This window comes from Tamandua tetradactyla, chromosome 2, assembly GCF_023851605.1.
Source record: "Tamandua tetradactyla isolate mTamTet1 chromosome 2, mTamTet1.pri, whole genome shotgun sequence".
Classification (NCBI taxonomy): Eukaryota; Metazoa; Chordata; class Mammalia; order Pilosa; family Myrmecophagidae; genus Tamandua; species Tamandua tetradactyla.
The window spans coordinates 79,501,697-79,529,284 of NC_135328.1; the positions used below are offsets into that span (position 1 = coordinate 79,501,697).

Here is a 27,588-nt window from a genome sequence, read left to right on the forward strand (position 1 = left end):
CAATTCTGGTCAAACTCATCCAAAAAATTGAAGAGAAGGGAATATTCCCTAATTCATTCTATAGGGCCAACATGACCCTCATCCCAAAGCCAGATAAAGTCATCACAAGAAATGAAAATTAAACACAAATATCTCATGAATATAAATGCAAAAAAATCTCAACACAGTAAGAGCAAAATGAATGCAAAAGTGCACTGAAAGAATTAAACACCATGATCAATGGGATTTATTCCAGTTAAGCAAGGGCAGTTCATCATAAGGAAATCAATAAATGTAATAAACCACATTAACAGAATGAATGAAAAATCACATGATCATCTCAATTGACAAAGAAAAGGCATTTGACAAAAATCCAGCATCCTTTCTTGTTAAAAACATTCAGAAAACTAGTTATAAAAGGAAACTTCCTCAATATGATATATGCAAATCCAGTTTATATACTGAATGATGAATAACTGAAAGCTTCTGTTTCATTTCCTAGGCTGCTCAAGCTAAGAAAGTACAAATCAAGGCATCACTCAAGGTGATGGTTTCTCCTGTGGTGTTCTGGGGCTTGCTGCCAGCAATCTTTGTTTTCTCAGTTTATCACGTGGCAAGCAAGGCACCACGGCAATGTCAACTGATCTCTCCCTTCTTTTCCAGGTTAGGTCTATATCAGCTTCTGATTGCTTCCTCTAAAGCTTTCTCTCTCTGTGTGTCTAAATTTCATTCTCTTATAAAGGACTCCAGTAATATGATTAAGACCCACAGTGAGTGGGAATGAGATGAGACACACTGGAAATGAAGTAACCTCATCAAAAGTCCTACTTACAATGGGTTCACACCCACAGTAATATATTAGATTTAAGAACATGTTTTTCTGGGGTAACTACAGCTTCAAACCACCAGACAGTCCTTCAAAGATCAGGAACAAGACAAGAATATCTACAGTCACTACTGTTATTCAATACTCTCCTGGAAATTCAAGCCATAACAATTAGGCAAGAAAAATAAAAGGCCTCCAAATTAAAAAGGAAGAAGGGATCCTATGCACAGAAAATTCTGAAAAATCTATACTCCTAGAGCTAATGTATGAATTCAGCAGTGGCAGAAGATCAACAACCCCAAATCAGAAAAGTTTCAGTACATTAGTAATGAACAATCAAAAGAAGAAAAATATCCATTTGCCATAGCCACTAAAAGAGTCAAACAACTAGGAAAAAAATCTAACCAAGGATGTAAAGAACTTGTACAGAGAAAAGTACTAAACTTTACTAGGTAAAATCAAAGAAGAACTAAATAAATTTGAGGACATTCCATGTTTCTGGATTAGAAGACTACATTTTGTTATGGCAATTCTTCCCAAATTAATTTGGGAAGAATCTAAATTGTAATCTAAATTGTAATCTAAATTGTAATCCAAATAATCTAAATTGTATTTAGAGTCAATACAATTCTAATCAAATTCCAACAGCCTTCTTTGCAGAAATAGAAAAGCTAATCATCAAATTTATATGGAAAATTAAGGGGCCCTGAATAGCCAAAGCCATTTCAAAACAGAAAAAAAATGCAGGACTCACAGTTTCTGATCTAAAACATATTACAAAGTCACAATAATCAAAATAGCATGCTATGGGCACAAGGACAGGCACACAGACCAACGGAATCAATTTGAGAGTTCAGAAATTGACCTTCACATCTATGACCAATTGATTTTTAGCAATGGTGCCAAGTCCACTCAATTGGTCTAAGAACAGTATCTTCAATTAATGGTGCTTAGAAAAGTGGATAGTCATACGCAAAAGAATGAAGGTGGGCCCCTGCCCCCCCCCCCCCCCACTGCTCCCTGGACACACACCATATTAAAAAATCAACTTAAAGTGAATCAAAGACCTAAATATAAGAGCCAGAACTATAAAATTCCTAGAAGAAAACATGAGAAAATATCTTCAGGATCTCGTGTTAGGCAATGGGTTCTCACACTTTATACCCAAAGCACAAGCAAAAACAACAAGAAAATAGATAAATGGGATCTTATAAAAATGTAAAACCTTTTGTGCCTCAAAGAACTTGATTGCGAAAATTAAAAAAACTCACAGAATGTAGTAAGAAAATATTAGGAAATCACAGATCTGATAAGGATTCAATATCCAGAATATACAAAGAAATCCTACAACTCAATAACAAAAAGACAAATAACCCAATTAAAAAATAGGCAAAAGACTACTGAGTAGACATTTCTCCAAAGAAAATACAGAAAAGGCCAAAAAGTACATGAAAAGACTCTCAACAACTTTAGCCACTAGGGAAATGCAAATCGAAACCACAATAAGATATTTCACATCTCTAGAACGGTGCCTATTTTAAAAAAAGGAAAATTACAAGCATTGAAGAGGATGTGGAGAAATAGGAACACTCATTCATTGTTGATGGGAATGTAAACTGGTGTAGTCACTGTGGAAGTCAGTTTGCAATTCTTCAGATAGTTAAGTAAAGAATTACCATATATGCCCAACAGCCCAATCCTAAAGGAACTGGGAGAGTAGGGATTTGAGTAGATAACTGCACATCAATGTTCATAGTGGTATTATTCACAATTGCCAAAAGATGGAAGCAACTCAAGTATACATCAACTGATGAACAGATAAACAAAAGGAGGTATAAACCTACAATGGAAAATTATTCAGACATAAAAAATAAGGAAGTTCTGCTACATGCAATAACATGGATAGTCCCTGAAGACACCATGTAGAGTGAAATAAGCCAGACGCTAAAGGACAAATATTGTTTGATCTCACTGATATGAAATAATTAGAATAAGCAAACTCTTAAGAGTCACAATCTAGACTATAGGCTACCAGGGAACTGGGTGGGGTAGAAAATAGGGAGTCAATTCTTAAATTGTACAGAATTTCTATTTGGGTTGATGGTAAAGTTTTGGTAATTAATGGTAGTGATGTTAGCACAATATCTTGAACATAATTAACAGCAATGAATTATATATTTAAATGGGTTAAAAGGGGAAATTTTAGGTTACATATATTAGCAGAATAAAAATCAAAATAAAAACACATGGGACTATACAACACAAACAGTAAACCCTAGGGTAAACCATGGACTATTGTAAATAGTACAATTATAAAGATGTAAATAAATAAATAAATAAATGAAAAATATAAGAAACAACAAAAAATAAGAAATAACAATTATGAAGATGTTCTTTCATGAATTGCAACAAATGTACCATACTAATGCAAAGTTTTACCAAGCGGGTGAGATACAGGAATCCTGCATTTTAAGCATAATTTTTTTGTAAACTCACAACGTCTCTAATAAAAAAAAGAATTTATACAAACCAACTGGGTTTTTCAAAGGCATAACGTACGTTGTTTCCCATTTGACAACATGTTAACTCAGAGTCAGCAGAATTTCTGGTGACACATAACTGTGTCACAGGAAATCCTTAGCAGATTTAGAAATGTGCTTGTGTTTTTGCAGGTAAACCAGGATTCAGAGAATAGTATAATGGAAACAAAGAAATAGAGCACACACAAAAAAAGACAAGTATAAGTTGGTAATTTTATAATGGTACCATTCATTGCTACGGAGTTTCCAAGCCTCACACTGATTACACTAGCATTTACTGACACTTATCTCTTCATCCTTAGTTTCATGCTTAATAATAACATATTTCCTAGAAAAGACTTGATTCTTTCCATCATACACTTCTACTTATTTTTTTCCCATTTTAATATCATCACTTTTAGATGTTTCAGAGGCTGGTAGAAGCAAGAGCAGCTAAAACATTCAATCTGAGTTGTGTGAAATAGCTACCTAAAGGTAGCTACTTATATACAAAAAGGCAAACTTGGTGGATCCTAAAATAATCACTTCATAGAAGGTTATAAAATGTGTTAAAAACCTCTACTGATAACATTTCAAAGCATTCTCCAGAAATCTCAATATCAAAATACTATCTTCTCAACAGTGAAGTAGTGCATTGCTACAAAAATGATCAAATTCATTTATTATGTGCAAATTTCAAACATAACTAGAAGACAAAATTATCCAGTGAATGCTAGCATGGTGATGAGCAAAAAGGAGAAAACAATGAACAGGTTCCAATTTTGCACAAATAGACACAGTTGCATATTTTCAGAAAATATATTTAAAAAAATTATTTGTAGAAAATATGTCAGTATGTAAATATAGGTTCTTTCAGGGCGGAGGATTTTGATTATCCCTGAAGAAATCCCTAAGTACACAAGAATGGCTGAAGGCAAATGGTGAAGCAGGATGACTACTCCCAAGGGTTCCATTTTGGAACTGGGCTGTGATCCCCTCTCAGCAACCCTGGCACTGCAAGGGCTCCCACTCATCTCTCAGGAAGCCAGGCAAAAAAGAGGAGTTAAGGCATATTTGACAGGCAGTGTAGAGATGCCAATAAGAGAACCCAGTTAAGGAAAAGGAGAGGCAGAAGTATGAAAAGTAAAAAAGAAAAGATGTAAAAGATGTAAAAGGGAGGAAGGAAACCAGAGAAATACGGGAAAGCAAGATGGGATGCACATGTTATGTCTCAAACCTTTTTAGCTATAATCTTGTTCAATCAATGAAGATGGCATCATCATCTTGTTTTAAGAGGGAAAAACTGAGTTGTTAAAACTATTTTTGAGGCTATATAGGAAAATGTCACTTTCACAGATGCATAACTACTCACTAAGGAAAAAAATGTAATGATTTTTTTCTGATTTACTTTTTAAATTTTTGGCCAAAAAAAGGTTCTCTCCCAAACTGGAATATAGACATAAGTTTTATAAGCTTCTTGAATTTAATAACTGTATTTAAGGTGGTTACATAAGTGAATATTCTTGTCCTTAGGAAATGTACATGAAAGTTTTCAGTGTTCAAGGAGTACGATATATATACAACCTATACTCAAAGGTTTAGAAAATAGATAGACAGGTGGATAGACAGCCAAGTGACCAGATGGCTAGCTGGATAGATGAATAGAATAAGATAAATGTGGCAAAATATGAAAAGTTGGTGGATTTGGGTATCTATGTAGGGGATATGTTGGAGTTCTCTTTAGGGTTTTGTATTATTTTTGCAACTGTTCTGTAGTTTCGATTTATTTCAAAATAAAAAGTTGAAAAAATTATCACCATTTTAGATGCTTAAATATTTTTATTAAAAAGTCTGTAAAAAAAAAAAAAGAAAGAAGAGAATAAAAAAGGGGGAGATTCCAGAGACTAATATCACGAACTAAGACTGACAACAAGGATTTATGCTCTTAGTTATAACACAGGGCAAATGAACTCTACCGTATGCAGAGCCCCTAAACCAGGACATTATTTCTCTACCTTGTTCTCATGAAACCTTTCACCTTCTCTCTCTACCTAACCCCCTTCAGTATACACACTGCTTCTAAACACTCAGGGGGGAATCATGCAAGAAACAAACATAACGTGGAAGTAAAAGCTTTAGAATTTTTATTGGGTTTTAGCAGTTAATCATGAAACAAATCTAACATGAGAATAAAAGCTTTAAAAATTTTACCAGGGTTTTACTGGTAACAAATACTAGACAGAGATAGCAAGTCTACAGCCTTAAAGGATCTTTATCTGCATCCTGGGTCCCTCCCTCTCTTCTATCAAAGTTCTGAGGGAAGAAAGCCTCTGTACAATTTGAATTCTATAATTAGGGCATTCTTTTTAGATAGATACTGATCTTACCCAGATGCTTCTAATATTTACATACAAGAATATTTCCTAAAAGGCAGTCTCCAAACTATGACAACTAAATTAGCAAGGCAGGGTACTTGAAATTTATAATGCATTCTCCCACTGAAACAAAGTCATGAGTGCTGGACAGAAGCTCAAGTCAGCCAACAACAGTTTATCATAATGTACACTGTAGCTGAACAGTAATGTTATTCCCACTATCAGTTAATGGCACTAATTGTCTCTCAGGAAATATGTTCAGAGTGGTAGGTAGATGACTGTTTATTAAATGATTCTCATACTTTTCTGTATACTTGAATTATTTCTTAATTTAAAAAAGTTTTCCACAAGTGTTGATTGAAAACCTACCACATAAAAAAATTTGGTATGTTTTATAAAAGACATATAAATGTTTATTATACTATCATTAGATTTTTTTAAATGACCTACTGAAGAACAAATATTACCTTCTAAAGCAGGAAATAAGACATACAAAATATAGAGTTTGTAAAATGACTATCACAGAAGTAATATAATGTTGAAAAAGAGCTCTAAAAGTAGAGATGCCAATCCAGTTTTCACAAGGAATTCCGTCCTAAATAGTAAAAGAAAAAATAAAGTCACCAAATCCCCCCAATCCTTATATATACACTCCATGCAAGGTGGCTTTGCTACTCCTCCAATCAGGAGGCAGAGACTGAATCTGGCCTGGTCTGCTGATCTGATTTGACCAATAGAATGTGACAGAAGTGCAACTATATGATTTTTGGCCTCCCTGTAGCTTCTGCTCTCTCTTGCTACCCTGAGGCTGTCCTACAAAGAAACCTAGGCCAGCCACTTGGACAATGAGAGAAGGAGAACTGGCAGCTAACACCAAACTGCCATGAGTGAGGTCATTCTAAATCACTGAGCCCAGCTGAGCCACTAGATGACTAAAGACACATGAGCAACCACAGATGAGACCAAACAAAGAAACACCAAGTTGAGTCCAGCTCAAGCATGAGCCCACGATTTTTCATCAAATTTTGTGTTAACCCATTAAGTGTAGGGATGATTTGTCATGCAGGAAGAGACACCTGAGATTAAAACTAAGACTATCTCAACACTTATAAGTGGTACCATAAGAAAAAGGAATAGATACTCCTTCACGCAGTTAATTCTGTGTGCCTCCATAAACAAATACAAATCAATTTCTAAGTGATTTCAGAATCCATATTAGGCAAGGACAATACAAAGAAAAAGAAACAAAGACCCTCTAACACAGGAACAGAGCCATACACATGGTTTCCTATGAAAAACTTAAGAGAAGAGTCAACAAACATAATCTAGCATGGTAATGCGTAGATGAGCAAGAGAAATCAAAGACGTCATTCTAGAGGCTACAGAGCAAAATCTTAAAAGCAAAAGAATTAAGAGAGGTACAGATGTCAGCAAGAAAGAGCTGACAATTACAGGCAAGAAGTGTAAAACATTGTGCTGGTTTGAAATGAAGTATGCCCCAAAGAAAAGCCATGTTTTAATATAAATCCCATTTCTTAAAGGGAGAATAATCCCTACTCAATACTGTATATTTGAAACTGTAATGAGATCATCTCCCTAGTTGGTGTGATTTAGTTAAGAATGGTTGTTAAACTGGATTAGGGGATGACAGGTCTCCACCCATTTGAGTGGGTCTTGATTAGTTTCTGAAGTGCTATAAAAGAGGAAACGTTTGGGAGAATGAGAGATTCGGAGAGAGCAGAGAATGCTGCAACATACAAAGCAGAGAGACCACCAGCCAGCGACCTTTGGAAATGAAGAAGGAAAACGCCTCCCGGGGAGCTTCATGAAGCCAGAAGCCAGGAGAGAAAGCTAGCAGATGATGCCGTATTCACCACGTGCCCTTCCAGCCGAGAGAGAAGCTCTGTGTTTGCCATGTGCCGTCTCACTTGAGAGAAAGAACCAAGGTATCTTTCCATGCATGCCTTTGATTGGACATTTCTATAGACTTGTTTTAACTGGGGCATTTTCTCAGCCTTAGAACTGTAAACTAGCAACTCATTAAATTCCCCTTGTTAAAAGCCATTCCATTTCTGGTATATTGCATTCTGGCAGCTAGCAAACTAGAACAGATTTTGGTACAGGAGAGTGGGGTGCTGCTGTGGTTTGCAGATACCAAACATGTTGGAATGGCTTTTTAAATGGATAAGGGGAAGATTCTGGAAGAGTTGTGAAAAGCTTGATAGAGAAGGCCTAGAATGCTTTGGAGATACTGTTGGTAGAAACATGGACTCTAAAGATACCTCTGACCAGGCTCTAGACAGAAATGAGGCACGTGTTATTGTAAACTGGAAGGAAGGCGATCCTTGTTTTAAAACGGCAGATAATCTGGCAAAATTGACTAGTGGCTTTGGCTGGAAGGCAGAGTTTAAAAGCCATGAACTTGGGTATTTATCAGAAGAGATCTCCAAATTAAATGTTGAAAGTGCAGCCTGGTTTGTCCTCACAGCCTATAGTGAAATGCGACAGGAGAGAGAGAAACTGAAAACTGAACTCTTGAGTAAAAAGATACCAGAAACTGAGGTCCCAGAAAATTCTGGGCCTACAGAAAGGGAGACCTCAGAGAATAGAGCCCTGTGTGAGGATTTAACCAAATGTGAAACCAGCCAGCCATTTCAGAGAAAGTCAGGATCGGACATGGAGTTATCCAGAAAAGATTTGTGGAAACTCCTTATGTCTGATGGGCATGATCCAAGATTACTGCATAGAAAGCCAACGAGAGTGCTGTGGGACCTGTATGAACAGAGCCACTACCAGTCTGGACTGAGGGGTTCAGAGAAGGGACACATTGGAGGAAAAATAACTTCAGAGGCAAAACCGTGGAGGCTGAGGTCTGAAGACAAGAAGCCTCAGGACAGTAGAGTGGACTCACCCAAGCCCGTGGAGAGGGTGAGTTTGCCCCAAAGACAGAGGATGGGCCTTCCACCTCGTTGCAGTGGAAGAGTCATGCCGCCTCAGGCCTTGGAGAAGGTGAAGCACATTCCTTGGGATTTGGGGAGAGCCTGCCTGCCACCACATGGAGGGGTTGAGCATGTGCCCAGGAGATGGCAGAGAGCCCGGGTGCACCCCCAATGCTTGGAGAGGGTGGAGCCAAGAGAAAGGTGGTCTCCCCAATATCCCCCAAGGTTGCATTCAGAGAGAGGCAGGCGCAGGCATTTGGAAAGGGTGAGACTGCCACTTTCTAAAGCCCTGAGGATAAATGACTCTCAGACTTTGAAATCTAATGGACTCTGCCCTGCAGGTTTTCAAAACCGTATGGGTCCAGTGACCCCTATGTTCCTTCCTCCCTATGGAAATGTGTATATGTATCCTGTGAATGTTCCTCCTTTGTATGTTGGCAGCAAATAATTTGTTGTGAGTTTTCAAAGGTCCAGAGCAAATGGAGAGAATTTTGCCTTAGGACAGACCATGCCTGTAACTGACTTGATGAGATTTTATACTGTCTCTAATTTCATACTTCATTGTATTGCTACTAATAGGTTTAAGGATTTCTGATATTGTTATGAAATTAATGTATTTTGTATATGGGAAAAACATGTCTTTTTTAGGGGCCAGAGGGTAGAATGTGCTGGTTTGAAAGGAAGTATGCCCCCTAAGAAAAGCCATGTTTTAATATAAATCCCATTTCTTAAAGGGAGAATAATCCCTACTCAGTACTGTATATTTGAAACTGTAATGAGATCATCTCCCTAGTTGATGTGATTTAGTTAAGAATGGTTGTTAAACTGGATTAGGGAATGACATGTCTCCACCCATTTGAGTGGGTCTTGATTAGTTTCTGAAGTCCTATAAAAGAGGAAACATTTCGGAGAGAGGGATTCGGAGAGAGCAGAGGATGCTGCAGCACCACAAAGCAGAGTCCACCGGCCAGTGACCTTTGGAGATGAAGAAGGAAAACACCTCCCGGGGAGCTTCATGAAGCCAGAAGCCAGGAGAGAAAGCTAGCAGATGATGCCGTATTCACCACGTGCCCTTCCAGCCGAGAGAGAAGCCCTGTGTTTGCCATGTGCTGTCTCACTTGAGAGAGAAACCCTGAACTTCATCAGCCTTCTTGAACCAAGGTATCTTTCCCTAGATGCCTCTGATTGGACATTTCTTTAGACTTGCTTTAATTGGGACATTTTCTCGGCCTTAGAACTGTAAACTAGCAACTCATTAAATTCCCCTTTTTAAAAGCCATTCTGTTTCTGGTATATTGCATTCCAGCAGCTAGCAAACTAGAACAAACATCATGGTCTTTCAAGGGGACTAAAAGCAATTCTGAATTCCTATACTCTCAAGTATGTGTGGAGAAGGGCAAGTAGGCAAGAGTAAGATCATAGTGGGCTATCAGGTCAAGCCAAGGAACTTGGACTTCATTCAGTGTTTAAATCAGGGGAAAAATGTAGTCAGAATTTTGTATCTGAAAGATCATTATGGTTGCAGCATGGCGGAAGAACATGAGAGGGCCAAGTTCAGGGACAGGGAGACCAGTCAGGAAGCTACCGTAAAGACCAAGGTGAGAGACCATAAGAAGAAAAGAGAGGGGGACATATTTGAGAAGTATTACTGAGGCAGAATTGGCAGACCATGGTGAATGACTTGACATAAGGGTAACAGGGTAGGAAATGGAAAAGTCCAATGAAACTCCTAGGCATTACCCTAAGACAGGACAGAGCAGGCAGAATAGTCTTCTTTGGAAGAGAGGGCAGATAAGAGATAACTTCCTTGTGGGATATGTTGAGGGTGATCAATGAGTGGTAAAGTTAAGATGCCCAGCATGTATTGGAATATACAAGTTTACACTCTCAAGAGAAAAAAATGGTAGGTATAAATGTGGAAGCTATTCATTTAAGCACAAGAGGTAAAATTGTGAGGAGTGTGGATGAAATTATCTAGGAAAAGGTTCTAGAATAAAAAGAGAGAGATCTAAGGGAGAACAAGAAATAAAAGTTATTTTAGGGTGTTATGAATGGAAGGTGCACTATTCTTTGTATCATTTATAAAAACAGTAACTCCTTAGGTCCTCTATATGGGGGAGGTGAGCTACCCCTTAGGAGGAGGCAGGGAATTCACAGCTCTGCTGTGGCACATTTACTGACTGGGAGACTGTAGTTTGGGACCCCTATATTCACTAAACCAAAGGTTGAAAAATAAGTACTTATTTAAATCCAACTAATTTTCAATATCCATGTACACTCTAGAGATTGATTCTGGGTGCCTTCTGTGGGAGAACTCGCCATTCTATTCATTAAACTGGCTGTAAGTAGCTCAGATCAAGGAGTTCAAAATTCTGCTGACTAAAATGACTGTTCTAGTTTCTGTTCAATTATTTAAACTCCAGGCATCTTAACATTAAACAATTGGTACACACATTTGATACTATGTATTCAGTTGCTTGGAAACCAAGACTTTTAAAATTTTCCTTCTCTAACTCCAATTTTAACTATTGCTTAGCCACAGACTTTAATATTTGTATGTATCACCTCAACTAAAAAATAAGCAAAATCAACATCTGTATTTTCAGGACTTTTAAATAACTGCATTTATTCATATCCCAGAGTAAATTCAGCTCAAAATAAAACATCAGGTTAATGAGGTCAGTTTCCAGTTTGATCTCTTGTGACAACTAGGGTCTGATATTAGTCAGTGGATGCAGCTATCAATTCTACATAGACTTAAATGGGAGTAATTTACCAGAGTGGTTTAATTTCAGTTAAATATGGGTACAAGTCTTTGATAAAGTAACACAGTCGCTATGAGATTAGATAAATAGCTGAAGAAAGGCCCGCTTTCTTAATTAAGACAATCAAGGTGTCCTTATCAGTTGCTAAGGCCATTAAGTTTGGTGAAATTAAATTTTAGCTGTAACTGTCAGCTCCACTACAGTAAAAGTCAATTATGTGGAAAACAGTATGATACTGTCAAGGTTATTCATGTGGTCCTTAAGTCAAGGTCTTTTGTTTCTTACATGTTAGATCTTGAAAAGCATATTTAACACTTTTAGAATAAAATTCCTCAATACATTAAACAGAGGCCTTTGTGCTGACTAGCAAATATCAACGCAACTCAAGAAATCTGATGAATAAACGAATGGATGACTTGAGGCTACGCTTTTCTATCTCCTTTTCAGTACTAAAATTTGAAGGTCTATAAGATAATAGCATTGTTTATCTTATCTCTTCAGCAGCATACACATTTATGACATTTGTCTTATAAAATCACTCAAATATTCATAAGATCTAGCAAACTCCTTTAAGATACTCCATGAGCTATGTCATCAATAGAAACCACAGGTTTTCAAAGTGTGGCCCATGGTCCAGCAGCATCAGTATCACCAGGGACCTTAGAAAAATGCAAATTCTTAGGTCCTACCCAAGACCTACTGAAACAGAATCTCTGGGAATAGTGACCAACAACTGTGTCTTGATTTGCCCTTGAGGTGGCTTGCCCTTGAGATGCACGCTAAAATGTGAGAATCACTGATGTATTTGAAGTCCCACTGTTCAAGTAGAAAGAAGAAGAGGAACAAACCTAGTCCCATGATTTTATTTTCTTTAAACAACATTCAGAAATTCAGAAATGGTACAGGTAAGTAGAACATACTAAACTATTTGCCCATCTAAACTGAAAACAAAGGTAAAGCTAGAGTTAAAATTGGGAAAACAAAGGAAATGCAACTTGATGCCCATTAGTAATTAAATAAGCAGGGTAATTAGACAAATATGTATTACTGACATAATAAAATTGTTGCTCCTAGCAAGAAAAACACTGAAAAAGTAAAGTTACCAGGAGGTATTAGTTTATCAGATATTAAAACAAATTAATAGCCTCTATAATTTAAACTGTATGGCAGTTTCTTGTAAAACTAAACATGCATTTATTTACCATACAATCCTTATCACAAAGAAATGAAAACTTAGGTTCACACAAAAAATGTGTGCACAAATGTTCACAGCAGCCTTCTTTGTAAGTACAAAAAACTGAAACAAGCCTGAATCCTTTGGATAGGAAAATGGTTACACAAACTATGGTAAAACCATTCCTTGGAATATTGCTCAACAATAAAAAGGAACAAACTACTGATAACGCACAGCAATTTGAATGAATCCCAAGGGAATTAAGCTGGGAAAAACACAATCTCAAAATGTTACTGCATGATTTCATGTTCATAACATTCTTGAAATGACAAAATTACAGAAATCAAGAGATTACTGGCCACCAGGGGTACAGGACAGGGTAGAGGGGAAAGCGGAGGTGGTTACAAAATGGCAACAGAAGTGATCCTGGTGGTGGCAGAACTGTTCTGTATTTTGGCTGTGATGGCAAATACACAAACCGAGAGATGTGGTAAAGATGCCTGGAAATAAACGTGTGTACGCACAAACACATACAGGATTACAAGTGCCAAGTTAAAGTGGAGAAATTTGAATAAGATCTGTGTGTTGAATCACATCAATATCCCATTTGTCATATTGTACTACAGTGTTGCAAGATGTTACAATTGGGGTAAAACTGAGTAAATGGTTCTCTCTGGAATAATTCAAGGGATCTCTCTGCATTCTTTATTACAATTGCATGTGGATCAACAACCACCTCAAATGAAGAAGTTTTATTTTCTAAAAAAAAGATGGTGTTGGTGTATAAATAAATAAAGCAATTGAATAGACTTGAAAAATCCAGAAATTGAACGAAATGTATATGAAAATTTAGTACATGATACAGGTAGCATCTCAAATCACTGAGAAAAATGTACTAACACAACTGAACAGACATTTTAAAAAGAGAAAAGACTGACATATTTGACCATATAAAAATTAAAAAAAAAAACTTGAGCCTTGCAAAAAAAAAAGATCATAAGCTAACTCAAAAGACAACTGGCAAATCAATACATATATAGGCAATTGATTTTTCAACAAAGATGCAGAAGAATTCAATAGGGAAGGAATAGTCTTTTCAACAAATGGTATAGGGATAACCGGATATATACATGCAAAAGAATGAAGCTGGATCTCTACCCCACATCACTTAACTCAAATAAATCAAAGACCTAAATGTAAGAGCTAAAAATTATAAAACACTGAAGAAAACATAAGGTAAATTGTCATGACTACGGATTAGGCACTGGTTCCTTAGATACAGACAACCTAAAGGACAAGCAAACAAAAAAAATTTTTTTAAAGAGAAAGAAAACTGAACTTCATCAAGATTTAAAACTTTTGAGTTTCAAAGGGCACTATTAAGTAAATGAAAGGTGACCCACGGAACAGGAAACAATATTTATGATTCATATATTTGATAAAGGCCTGATATCCAAAATATATAAAGTACTCTTACACTCACAATAAAAAGAAAAATAATCCAATTTTTAAAAACAGCCAAAGGCTTGAATTTTGTCAAACAAGATATCCAAATAGCCAAGAAACACATGAAAAGATGCTCAACATCATTAGCCATTAGAAAAATGCAAATTAAAACCACAACGTGAAACACAGGGCAAGAAGGCAACATAGTGAGGCATGAAGTTTAGTTCATCCTCCAGAATAGCTAGAAAATAGCCAGGAACAGTACAGAACAACAGCCAGAGAGACATCAGTGACCTGACATACAGTGTACACCAGTCTGGATCAGGTGGAATGGCTGAGATCCCACAGACAACTTCAAGTCCCCCAAGCCATGGAGACCAGTACCCCTTCCTGAGGGGAAAGGAAACAGATTTTACTAGCAGCAAGGGCTCAGCTCGACCAAACTCCAACTGTAGAATTAATTAACAAATTCTGACAACTGAAGAGAGGCCCCCAGCACAGATAAACCTGGAATAAGCACTAAAGGAACTAAGAGTTACTGCCTCAGCAGAGAGGGGGTGGAGCTGATGAAAAAAAATTTAAAAACACAAACTAATTAAGGAAATCAATTTTTTTAATTGGCAGCACAAAATGCTGGAAAATGGCTGGACCCCAAGGAAAGGGGGCACAGAGAACCCAGAGCTACATAGAGCCGCATAACAACTCAAGCTTTGAATGACAAACCCAAGTAACAGGGCCCCAGTTCTCAACAGGATTTTTTTTTTCACTCCTTAAACAGCTCATTATATAGAACTGGAAGCACTCTCAGGCTCCAGCACTGCCCCAGGCAAGGATGGAATTAAGCTTGTCTGAGAGACAAAGTAACTAGTCAGGTGAAAGGAGTTAATTCCCTAAAGGGTGCACCTTCCCCAAGAAAAAAGGGGCTGGGGCCCAGCTCATATGGAATCCCTCCTTCAAGGAATTCAGGCCCCAGGGACTGGAAAACAGAAGCAATTAAAGCCTCTGCAATCTCACCTCTGTCTCAACCACACCCCTGGCAGGGAGAGTCTGCTGAAATTAAAGGCACCACATCACTTTAAGCTGGTGGGAAACCTCGGACAAACAAATGCTATATGCTGGGCAGGACAGGTAAAGCACAGAGTCTAGAGGCTTTATGGGAAAGTCTAACAAGCTGCTAGGTCTTACCCTCATGGAAAACTGCTGCTGGCTACACTTTCCTCCTGAGACATGGGCCTGTCTGCTCTGGGAAAATTGGACTGGGGTCTATATTATCTGAGGAGCCCTCCTCAAAAAAAAAAGAAGGCTCCATATAGGCAGGGCAAGAAACAGGAAAACAAGAGCTGAAAAATTCTAATCAGTTAAACAGAACCTATGCTACAGGTCTAAAATAAGTTGAACTGAATATCTAAGAACAGATAGAGAAAAAAGCCATCCAGCAAGAAAACCCTAGGTAAAAACAATGAAAACAACCTCCAAAATAAACTAATTAAGGAAATCAAATGCCTACATACCAGTAAAAAAAAAAAGTCATACTAGGAAAATCAAAGATATAGCCCAAAGGAACAACTAACAATTCAAATGAGACACAGGCGTTGAAACAACTAATTCAGCATGTTCAAAAAGACATGTAAAATCATCAAAAATAAAATCAAAAGTTGAGGGAGGATATAAAGAAGATACTGGGCAAACAAAAAGAAGAACTCAAAAGTTTGAAAAAACAAGTCACAGAAGTTATGGGAACGCAAGGCACAACAGAAGAAATGAAGAAAATAATGGAAATCTACAACAATAGATTTGAAGGGGCAGAAGAAAGGATTGGTGAACTAGAGGACTGACCATCTGAAATCTAACACACAAAAGAAAATAGAAGGAAAAGAATGGAAAAATATGAGCAGGGTCTCAGGGAACTGAATGACAACATGAAGTGCATGAATATACTTGGTGTGGGTGTCCCAGAAGGAAAAGAGAAGGAAAAAGGAGGACAAAGACTAATGGAGGAGGTAACCACTGAAAATTTCCCATCTCTTATCAAAGATATAAAATTAGAGATCCAAGAAAGTGAAGCATACCCCAAACAGAATAGATCCAAATAGACACACTCCATGATGCTTACTAATCAAACTGTCAAATGACAAAGACAGAGAATTTTGAAAGTAGCAAGAGAAAAGCAATTCATCACATACAAGGAAAGCTCAATAAGACATTGCAAGGTGTTAAAAATGGATGGGATACAGGAAAAAGTATAATCAATGCAATGCAGGGTCTAAAGTCAACACTAACACTGTAATATGCTTCCAATGAATGTAACAAAGGCATTATGTCAAAAATAAATGTCAACAGGTGGGTGGGGGGCATGGGTAAGGGCTATCAATTCTTTGTGAAAGAAAAGATGTCTTTATATAGATTATGGTGGTAAAGGCATATCTATTTACTTAAGATGTATTTATGATGTGCGAATAAAACTGTTTAAAAATGAACAGAGAGAAACAAATGCTAAATAAAATGAAGAGAAAGAGATGTATCTATTCATTGTCAGTAGGAAAACTGGGAGGTGCAGCCTCTTGGAAGGCAGTGTGATGGTTCCACAGGAGGCTAGGGGTGGGGCTGTCATATGCTCCTGCAACCCCATTACTCAGTATATACCTGGAGGAACTGAGTGTGGTGACATAAGTGGATATTTGTACACCGGTGTTTCTGGTGGCAGTATTCCCAATCCATAATGGATGGAGGTGGCCTAAGGGTACAACAATTGAGGAATGGAAGGGGGAGCTATGGTGTACGCATACAACAGACTACTGAGTAGCTGCAAGAAGAAATGAAGTTATGAGGCATGCAACTAGGTGAATGAACCTTAAGGACTGTATGTCAAACGAAATGTAAGAAACAAAAAGACAAATATTATCATGCATCACTCACATGGACTCACTATAATATAAAAACTCAGTGAACAGAAATGAAGAGCATGGGTTATCAGGTTGGTGCCTACTATAAAGAGTTCTATATTGTAAGCTCTTATAGGTTTCACATTTTTTCAGGAGTTGTGTTATTTCTAAGTTCTGAGATGCTAAGCTGTTTATATATTACATGGTTGTTCCCAGAAACTTCAGGTATTTATGTGACACCTGAGACTCAGAGTTAGAACTCTGAAGCTATGAAAGTCAGCAGTACCCCATACAGGAACTGTTTCAAAAGTTGAAAACTGTGTCTACTTTGACTAGAGATATGAATGAAGCTGATCTGGATAGGACTGGGGTAGATCAGAATACAGGGTAAAGGATGGTAGAGTCCATATTTTAAAACTTCAACTTCTGTGTGAGACCAAAGGGAGAGATGTTCAATTGGTGCAAAATTTATGTTTTGGGTAGCACATTACCTAATTTAACTTGTATGGTCAGTTTAGCTGAACACCATAAGTACATGGAATCTTGAATAGGGCGTGAGATCTTGTTGGTTTGTCCAAGTTAGTGTGATGCCCCGATATGCTCCATAGTAATTTGGGAAGTGAATAAAGAAGTATTTGCAAAGTCCCCTGGCGGATTGGGGAGAAAGGAAAAAATATTCAACTTCCCCATCTGGAGAATTTCTGATATTCTCGTAAGCAGTGGAGACAACCAAACCAATAAGCTTAGATCTTGGGGTTCACTCCTATGAAACTTATTCCCTCAAAGGACAGGCTAAGCCTACTTAAGATGGCCCTAAGAGTAATCCCCAAAGAACTTCTTTTGTTGCTCAGACGTGACCTCTCTCTCTCTCTAAGCCAACTCAGTAGGTGAACTCACTGCCCTTTCCCCCTACATGAGTACATGACTCTCAGGGGTGTAAATCTCCCTGGTAACATGGGACAGAACTCCTGGGATTCACCAGGGCCTGGCATCATGGGATTGAGAAAGGCTTCTTGATTAAAAGGGGGAAGAGAGAAATGAGACAAAATAAAAAGTTTCAGTGGCTGAGAGATTTCAAACAGATTCGAGAGGTTATCCTGGAGACCTCCTGGAGGTTATTCTTATGCATTATATAAATATCCCTTTTAGTTTATGGCATATTGGAGTGGCTGGAGGGAAGTACCCAAAACTGTTGAGCTGTGTTCTACTAGCCTTGATTCTTGAAGATGACTGTATAAAGATATAACTTTTATAATGTGACTGTGTGGTTGTGAAAACCTTGTGTCTGATACTCCGTTTCAGATGAGTGAAAAAATTAGGATTAAAAAATAAATAAATAATTGGGGGAATAAGAAGTAAAATTAATTGGATAGATTAAAATGCTAATGGTCAATGAGAAGAAGGGTAAGGGATATGGGATGTAGGAGTTTTTTTCTTTTTTCTTTTTCAGGACCGATGCAAAAGTTCTAAAAATGATGTTGGTGATGAATGCATAACTATATGATGATATTGTGAATCACTGATTGCACATCATGTATGGACTGTATATGTATCAAATTTGTCAATAAATTTTTTTTAAAAAAAAACCACAGCGTGTTACTAGTTTATGCCTACTCAGATGGCTATAATCACAAAAACAGACAATAACAATTTTTGGAAAGAAATGGAAAATGATGGTGCTGCTACTCTGAAATGAAATTTGGCAGTTCCTCAAAAGTTAAATACAAAGTTAATATATGACCCAACAATTTCACTCTTTGCTATATAAGAGAACTGAAAACATATGTTCACGCAAACACTTGTACATAAATGCCCATATAGGTATTACTCAAAATAGCCAAAAAGGTGTATACAGCACAAAGGTCCATTAACTGATGACAAAATATGGTATATTCATACTATGGAGTATTATTCATCCATAAGAAAGAGTGAAGTAGTGATATATGCTTCATGAGCCACATACTGTATAATTCCCTTTACAGGAAACATCTAGAATAGACAAATCCATAGAGACAATAAGCAGATTAGAGACTGCCTAGGACTGGGCGAGGGGGGAACAGGGAGTGATTGCCATTGAGTATGGGCTTCCTTTTTGGAGTAATGAAAATGTTCTGTAATTAAATAGTGTTGATGGGTACACAACCTTATGAAGATACTTTTAAAAAATGAATTGTACGTAAAGGAGCAGGTTTTTAAGATAAAAACAAAAATAAAAGTGACAAATGCAGAAAAATATCTGCAACATATATCACAGTTCAAGAGCTATTATCACATATATGTATACACACACATATTATATATAATGAATGTTTAAAATAGAAGGAAAAGACATTTTAAAAAAAAACTGAAAAATACCCACACAAAAAAACCTCACATACAGGTAATTCACAAAACAGGATATAAAAACAATGTTTAAACATATGAAAATATGGTCACCCCAACACATAAAAATAAATGCAAATAAAAATATACTGCAACATTATATCTCATTTTTCACATTGGCAAAATATCAAAACATTTGACAACACATTCTGTTAACAAGGATGGGAACAGGTCCTCTCATACTTTGCTGGTGGGAATGCAAACTGGTACAGAAAGCCCTACAGAGAGGAATTTGTCAATATCTAACAAAATTACATAGCTATTTATCTTTGCACCCAACAATCCCACTTCTAGGAATCTACACTAAATATATTCCTACAACATTGAGCATATACATCAAACACAAGGTTACTTACTGTAGCAGCGTCTGTGACACCAAATTATTGCAAACAACCTACCTCCAACATTTTAAAAACTGGCCGAATACTCTCTCTCTCAGCCAATATGACAAGCAAACTCACCACCCTTCCCCTCACTACATGGGACATGACTCCCAAGGGTGTGGACCTTCCTGGCAATGTGGGACAGAAACCCTAGAATGAGCTGGGACTCAGCATCAAGGGATTGAGAGAACCTTCTCGACCAAAAGGGGGAAGAGTGAAATGAGACAAAATAGAGTGCCAATGGTTGAGAGATTCCAAACGGAGTCTAGAGCTTATCCTGGAAGTTATTCTTACGCATTAAATAGATATCACCTGTTTAGTTAAGGTATAATGGAGAGGCTGGAGGGAACTGCCTGAAAATGTAGAACTGTGTAGATGATTGTATAATGATAAAGCTTTCACAATGTGACTGTGGGGTTGTGAAAACCCTGTGTCTAATGCTTCTTTTATCTACCTTATCGACAGACAAGTAAAACATACGGATTAAAAATAAATAATAGGGGGAACAAATGTTCAAATAAATCTAGTACATTGAAATGCTAGTGATCAATGAAAGGGAGGGGTAAGGGGTATGATATGTATGAATTTTTTTTCTTTTTTCTTCTTATTTCTTTTCTGAATTGATACAAATGTTATAAGAAATTATCCTAACGATAAATATACAACTTTGTGATGATACTGTTAATTACTGATTATATATACAGAATGGAATGATCGTTTGGTAAGAATATTTGTTATGTTTAAAAACTTTTTTAAATTAATAAAAAGAAAGAAAAAAGGGGGAAAAAACTGGCTGAATAAACTCTGTAATATCCGCAAAAAGGATACTTACTATGCAGCTTTGAAGGTGAAACAAAACCATAATGATTTTCAGAACATACTATGAAGTGAAAAAAGCAAAGGTTGAAAGCATATGTAGTATACTACCTTTGGTGTAACAAAGTATCTGCTTACATTTACAAAAGAAACACAGGGAGTTTAAAACAGAAACTATGGACAGCTATAGAAAGGGGTGGAAAAAACTGGAGTCATGATGCTTCTGATCTAGATCCCCAAACAAATAAAATCAATAAGCGGGGGCCGGGGGAGGGTCCCAACATGGAGTACAAAAGAAATATATATAAACTTAGCTGTATTTCAAATAAATAGCATAAGTACATCACATGGGGGTAGGGGCAGAACTAACACAAGAAACTTCGGAACACAGTAATTGACTTCATACTCTCAGTCTAAAAACAAAAAGAACCATAAACAAATACTGGACTTTAGTTATTAAGTCCCTTTGCCATAGCAGTATGGTTTTAAAGTTCTAAAAGTACTCTGCTTTTTAGTATTGAGCAATTCAGTACATATACTGAGATAACGGGAGTCAGGTTTCTCACTAGCGTGTGAGGAATGAATGTGGAAAGGGGGAACCTATACTGCTGGATTGAAATTTGAAGGTATCAGTATGAATTTGTAGCTCTTAGTGGATAAATAGATAAGAAAAATTTATATATGAATATAAGAAAAATGTATATATGAATATTTGTTTATGTATGCATTTTTCTTCTAATTTTGACCTCCAAGAGGGCCTAAAGTTGTGACACCCTGGTGGCAATGTGCACAACTAACACCAACATCTAAATGCCATTTCCCATTAAAAGGAAGCTGGGTTCCTTGAGAAATAAGTGATTCCAGGGCTAGAGCAGAGAAGATAGAAGATGAGCTTGGAACATTATGTTATGCCTGAAAGTGAGGGGACACTTGAAGAATAAATTATATACTTGAATGTGATTAAAAGGGGGACATTTTAGATTGTATCCACAACCTAAATTTAAAATTTAAAAAATTAAAAATCCATGGAATTGCACCACACAAGTTGAACCTTAAATTAAACATGTAATAATACAATTATAAAAATGTGCTTTCATCAATCATAAAAGATGTAACCAAATGCAAGGTGTCAGTAATAGCATGGTATATGGGAACCCTTTATTTGATGCATGATTTTTCTGTAAACTCACAACTTCCCTAATTAAAAAAAAAAAGAATGATGAGGACATACCAAAAGGATGAAGAGCCTGCTTGAAGGGGCACCCACTGACCACACTTGGGAAAATTCGAGCCCCAAAATAAATATCGAAATTAACAGTTTATAATCTTCTAAATAAGAAACCATAAGACCATAGCAAATATAAATAACTAAATAAATAAACATGCAAATAACCTGAACACAATTATGAAGAGACATCAGATAAACCTAGGTTAAATTACATCCCATGAAACATCTGCCTGTACTCTCCAAAAACATCAAGTCAGAAAAGAAAAAGTAAGGATGAGGAATGGTTCCAGACTAAAGGAAACTAAAAAGACATAATTAAATATGATGCATGTAAATGGATCAGAGACCAAGTGGAGGGAAAAAGGCTAAACAAGCCATTATTGGGACAACTGACAAAATTCAAATTCAGACTGTGCACTGGATGTAAAATTTATTGGGTTTTATTACTTGTACTGAGGTTACAAAGAAAAAGCCCTTGTTCTTAGGAAATATGTATTGAAATTTTTTCTCAAATGGTTTAGAAAAAAATTAGCATATATATAGGAGGGAAAAAGCAAATAATAAAGCCAATGGAGCAAACAGTTAAACCTTGGTAAATGTGGCTAAAGGGATAGATGGGAGTTTTTATACTACATTTGGTAATTTTCTGTAAGTTTGGAATCATTTCAAAATAAAAAGCTTTTCAAATAAGTATCCGTTTTTAAAAAATATATAACCAAAGCAGAAAAATACAAACAAATATAATCAAGCAAGAAAAACTTCTTAAATCTTCCCCTGTGTTCTCAAAGAATCTCCCCTTGAAATGCCACTGTTCTCTAGGACAGTTTAGGAAATGAAAGGGAAAGGGGAAGAAGGAAACATCATATGTGGATGTGGTTGGGAAGTATTTCCTGACTTCTGCTGTTATGGGTTGAACTGTATCTCCCAAAATGTTAAGGTGAATTCCTAACTCGAGTAATACATTATTTCCAAATGTATTACTCAACAACACTAACAGTTTGGCATTGTAGAAGGCCAGACACACAGGCCAATGGAATTGAGCTGAGGGGGGCAGAAATAAATTCACATATCTGTGGACAAGTGATTTTTTGCAAGGGAACCAAGTCCACTCAAGGGGGAAAGAACAGCTTCTTCAACAAATGGTGCTGGGAAAATTGGATACCCATACGCAAAAGAATCAAATGGACCCCTACCTCACACCATATACAAGAATTTCCTCAAAATGGGTCTATTACCTAAATATATGAGCTAAAACTATAAAGCTCTCAGAAGAAAACAAGGAAATATCTTCAAGACCTTGTATCAGGCAAAGGATTCTCCAACTTTACACCAAAAACATACGTGACAAAAGAAAAAAAAGATAACATGGACTTCAACGAAAGCTTTTGTGCATAGTACACTATAAAGAAAGCAAAAAAAAAACAACCATCAGAATGGGAAAAAATATTTACAAACCATATAGATATCCAGAATATATTAGGAATTCTTACAACTCAACCACAAAAAAGGGAAACACAATTTAAAATTGGGCAAAGAACTTGAATAGACATTTCTCCATAGAAGATATACAAAAGGCTAATAATAAAAAGATGCTCAACATCATTAGTCATTCAGGAAATGCAATTCAAAACCACACGAGAGGACAGTGCAATGGTGGCTCAGTGGCAGAATTCTCGCCTGCCATGCCGGAGACCCAGGTGTGATTCCCAGTGTCTGCCTACGCAAAAAAAAAAAAAGAATAACATAAGAGACTGTATTGTAAACCCATGATTTCTCTAATAAAGAAAAAAAACTAAATACCTCATGAGTATTACTTTGAAAATGGAAAATATAAATGCTAGTGAGTATATGGAGAAATAGGAATCTTAGTATACTGTAGATGGGAATGTAAAATAGTGCAGCTGATACAGAAAACAGGTTGGCAGTTCCTCAAAAAGTTAAGCATAGAATTGCCATATGATCATGGAATCCCTCTTCTAGGGATATATCCGAAATAATTGAAAGGAGGGTCTTGGACAGATATTTGTACACCAACATACACAGCAGCCTATTCATAATAACCAATAGCTGGCAGCAACCCAAAAGTCCATCAGCAGATGACTATATAAACAAAATGTGATACAGACATTCAATGGAATATCACTCAGCCTTAAAAAAGTTCTGATATATGCTACAAAGTTGATGAAACCTTGAAGACATCTTATTGAGAAAAATAAGTCAGACACAAAGGGACAAATATTGCTTGATTCTACTTACATGAAATAGAATAAACAAATTCGTAGATATAGAAAACAGAGTATAGGTTACCAGGGTTCTAGGGGAAGAAGCATGGGGAGTTAATATATAACATGCTGTAGGGTTTCCATTTGGAATAATGGGAAAGTTCTGGTAATTGATGGTGGTAAGAGTAGCGCAACACTGTGAATGTATTAATTCCACTGAATGGCATGTTTCAGAGGGGCTGAGTTGGGAAAGATTTTTATGTCTCCACAACTTAAAAATAGGGAGGGAGGCTGATAAAGACATCAAGGTTATTAAATGCAATACATGATCCTGTACTGGATCTAACAAAGGAGAAAAGACCCAAAAGGACATTACTGGGGCTTTTGAAAAATTGGAATAGAAATGTAAGCTTTACATCAATGTTAAATTTCATAAACTTGATAACTCTACTTAACATGAATTCATATTCACTCCCGTAAGTGAATATTCTTGTTCTTCAGAAATGTATATGGAAGTACTAAGTGTTCAAGGAGCATGAAATATACAATCGCTTTTCAAAAATTGAGAAAACAGAAAGATGATAGAGAAATAGAAAGATGGATAGATGGAAGGATGTACAGATACAATGATATGACAAATGTAGCAAATTGTTAAAATGGTGATGGATATGGACAGGGTGCATGCTGGAGTACTTTGAATGGGTTTTGTTATTTTCGCTTATGTTTTGTTAGTGTGAAATTATTTCAAGGTTAAAAAATTTCAGTGAATTTATGATAATATCAGAGGAAAATATTCAGACTTATTCCTAGTAATCCTTCTTGTTTTACAGTGTCTCTATGTTATGATCAAATACATTAGAATTTATGACAGCCTCAAACCTCTAGGAACCTTCTAATATAGCCCCCAAACATAAAATAGATACAGACAGAATTACAAAGAAGATAATAAACCCACAATTTTGTGGGAGATATTAACTCATTTTTCCTAAGAAGCAGATAATTAAGCAGAAAAAGATGAATATAGAAAAATTTGAAAAAAACTAATTTTTTCAAGTACATATGGAACATCAGCAATCAGAAACTAACTACATTCTATGCTCCAAAACAAATCTGAAATATCAAATAACTCATCTCAAATAAACTGTGTTCTTTGGCAATAAGGTAGTGAGTACAGAAATCAATACAAATCAATTTTAAAAGACAAAAACAAATTAGAAAAAAAGGTCTTTTTAAAATAAGGACAGATGACCTGAGATCCCTTTCAGCTCTAGCACCATGCCTCTATGGGTCTATGAAAATCTTGACTAAATAACTGATCCCCATTCAGGCTGATGATAAAGACTGGGCAAAGGGATTTTGAACCTTTTTAATACAGAAGTCTTTCTTTCTGTTAAGGCTCTTCATTCCCAGTTTTTAAAGAAATATCTATGATTAATTTATTCCAGAATCCCAGAATTTTCCCTGCTATGATTATGACTACTGATCTTCCAGAGAGGATGATGTTTGTTTATATTTTTTGACACCAATTATGCCTATCTGTTTTAGTATCTTCTAATCCTAGAGAGAAAAAAGGGCCCAAGGAAGTTGACAACTTTCTCTAGAAACTGAGAAGAAGGGAAATAAAATGTTTTCTGACTTTTAAGAATGACTGGATTTGTTAAGGCACAAAGCCTGAGGTTATTGTTTGTCATTTAACATAAACTCCTCTTTCTTTTACATTAAAATATATCCTTCTGCAAGAGGTTTAATTCAGAGAGGATATGGCCAAAGATCAGAAAGCATGATTTCACATGTGCTACTGTAGAATGTGAAAATGTATTTCCATATGCTAATATCCCAAAAGAGGGCTGAATATTTCAGCCTGCACCTAAATGAAAGATTAGACTAAAAAGCAGAAGCCTAATCTACCCAATGTACTTTATAAGGAAGGAATTAGAAGCTCTGGGATCTAAGCTAACTCAAAATCCCTGAAGGAGACAGAGGCATGATGCTATTTTTTTTTTTGCAACTCTGAAAAGTTAACAGTGACACACTCTTACTGAACTCATGGGGAGCCATAGGACTAGAACACATTTTTTTCTTGAGTGGAGTCAACTATTCTTCCCTTACAGCTTCCTTACATTTGTTCTACCTTCTGATCCCACAGAGGACAACCAACCCTTTTCCATATAAACATCTGAAAGTCTAGTATCATACCAGCATTAAGTCTCCTCTAAGCTGAGTCTTCTGTGCCATACCATGCCAGACACATAGTATATAACTCATCACATCATAGATCTACTATACCCCACTCTCAGCAACTGACAGAACTACTAGGAAAAAAGCTGGCAAAGATGCAGAAGAACTGAACAACGCCATCAACCATCAGGATTTAACTGACATTTATAAAACACTCCACACAAAAAAGAATAAACATTCTTTTCAAGTGCCCATCTATCACCAAGATAGAATATATCCTAAGAACAAATTTCAAATTATGGAAATCATACAGCATATAATCTCTAACTACAGGTATCAAACTAGAAATCAGTAACAGAAAAAGAACAGGAAAATCATCTCATCATAACCATCCTATATACCTATGAGGTAAGCATTATACATACGTTTTAGATTTAATGAAAGTGGGACTCAAAAGTTATGTTACTTACACAAGATCATAAGCTTTAAGTGTTAAAACCAAAATTTATATTCAGGAATACGTGACTCCAGACTCTATAATTTCTACTATACCATGTTACCTCTCAACAAACAGCTTTCAATACAGTAGTCTCCAAATATCTGATGACACCTACCATTAGAATAAACAAACTCCTGCACCTCAGGGGTAAAGCAGTGTGCGGTTTGAATCTGTGGTGTATTCCAGAAAAGCCATGTATTTAATCCTCATTCAATACTGCTAGGTGGCAATTTGATTAGTTTATCTCCATAGAGATGTGACTCACCCAATTGTGGGTATTAATCTTTGTTTAGCAAAGGATGTGGGACTTCCAGGAAGATGGCTGAACAAAGTAGCTCAGGATTAGCCTGCTCCACGGAAAAATTAGAGAAGGGACAGGAAGGTAACTGACGTGGCAATTCCAGAGTGCAGCTGACCTGGGAGAGTCTTCTGCATGACATACAGCAGCGTTAGTTGCAAAGGTCAAGGAACTGAGAGGAAGAAAGCTGGAGCCTGGCACAGAAGCAGACCACAGGAGTGCACAGACAGGAGCTGGGGACTAGGAAGTAAACCAAGTTGCATTCCTTGGGCACATTACCCTCACCAGCACAGCCCCGTGACAGGCAATTCACTCCATACCCCACACCCGAACACCGTCACCTGCTCCCATTCCCTGCTCTCCAGGCGCCCCCACCACACCAGCCCTCCGTGCATGTACCTGCCCCACACCCCCACCCCAAGTACAGCTCAATCCACCTCCCCTGCACCGTCCTTAGCACTACCTCCCCCTCCCTGTTTCCTGCAGGCTGTTACCAGCATTTAAAGGTTGCAAGCACTAACCTCCATACCCAGGCTACCCCTGCAATGCTACTCCCCTGCCCACAGCATCGCATAGCCTCTCCCCACCCACCCTGAAATCTGTGCATCAGTTACGGCACTTCTAGACTCATGAATGTGCATGGACCCCCAATCACATCATTCAGCTCTGCAAACCGC

At 36.9% G+C, this 27,588-nt stretch overlaps 1 protein-coding gene across 3 annotated transcripts in view; it reads right to left on the reverse strand.

Annotated features, from left to right (window-relative positions):
* The window catches only part of SH3GL2 (SH3 domain containing GRB2 like 2, endophilin A1), a 260,562-nt gene that overhangs the window by 127,470 nt on the left and 105,504 nt on the right, over nucleotides 1-27,588 (reverse strand). The window contains exon 1 of one of the 3 annotated variants that reach the window (XM_077148084.1): nucleotides 15,209-15,384. The exons of the other annotated variants lie outside the window; for them this stretch is intronic. Within the exon in view, the coding sequence (XP_077004199.1) occupies nucleotides 15,209-15,214 (6 nt within the window). The 5' untranslated portion in view covers nucleotides 15,215-15,384. Of the gene's footprint in view, nucleotides 1-15,208; nucleotides 15,385-27,588 lie in introns of those variants that run through there. 3 annotated transcript variants of the gene reach the window in all.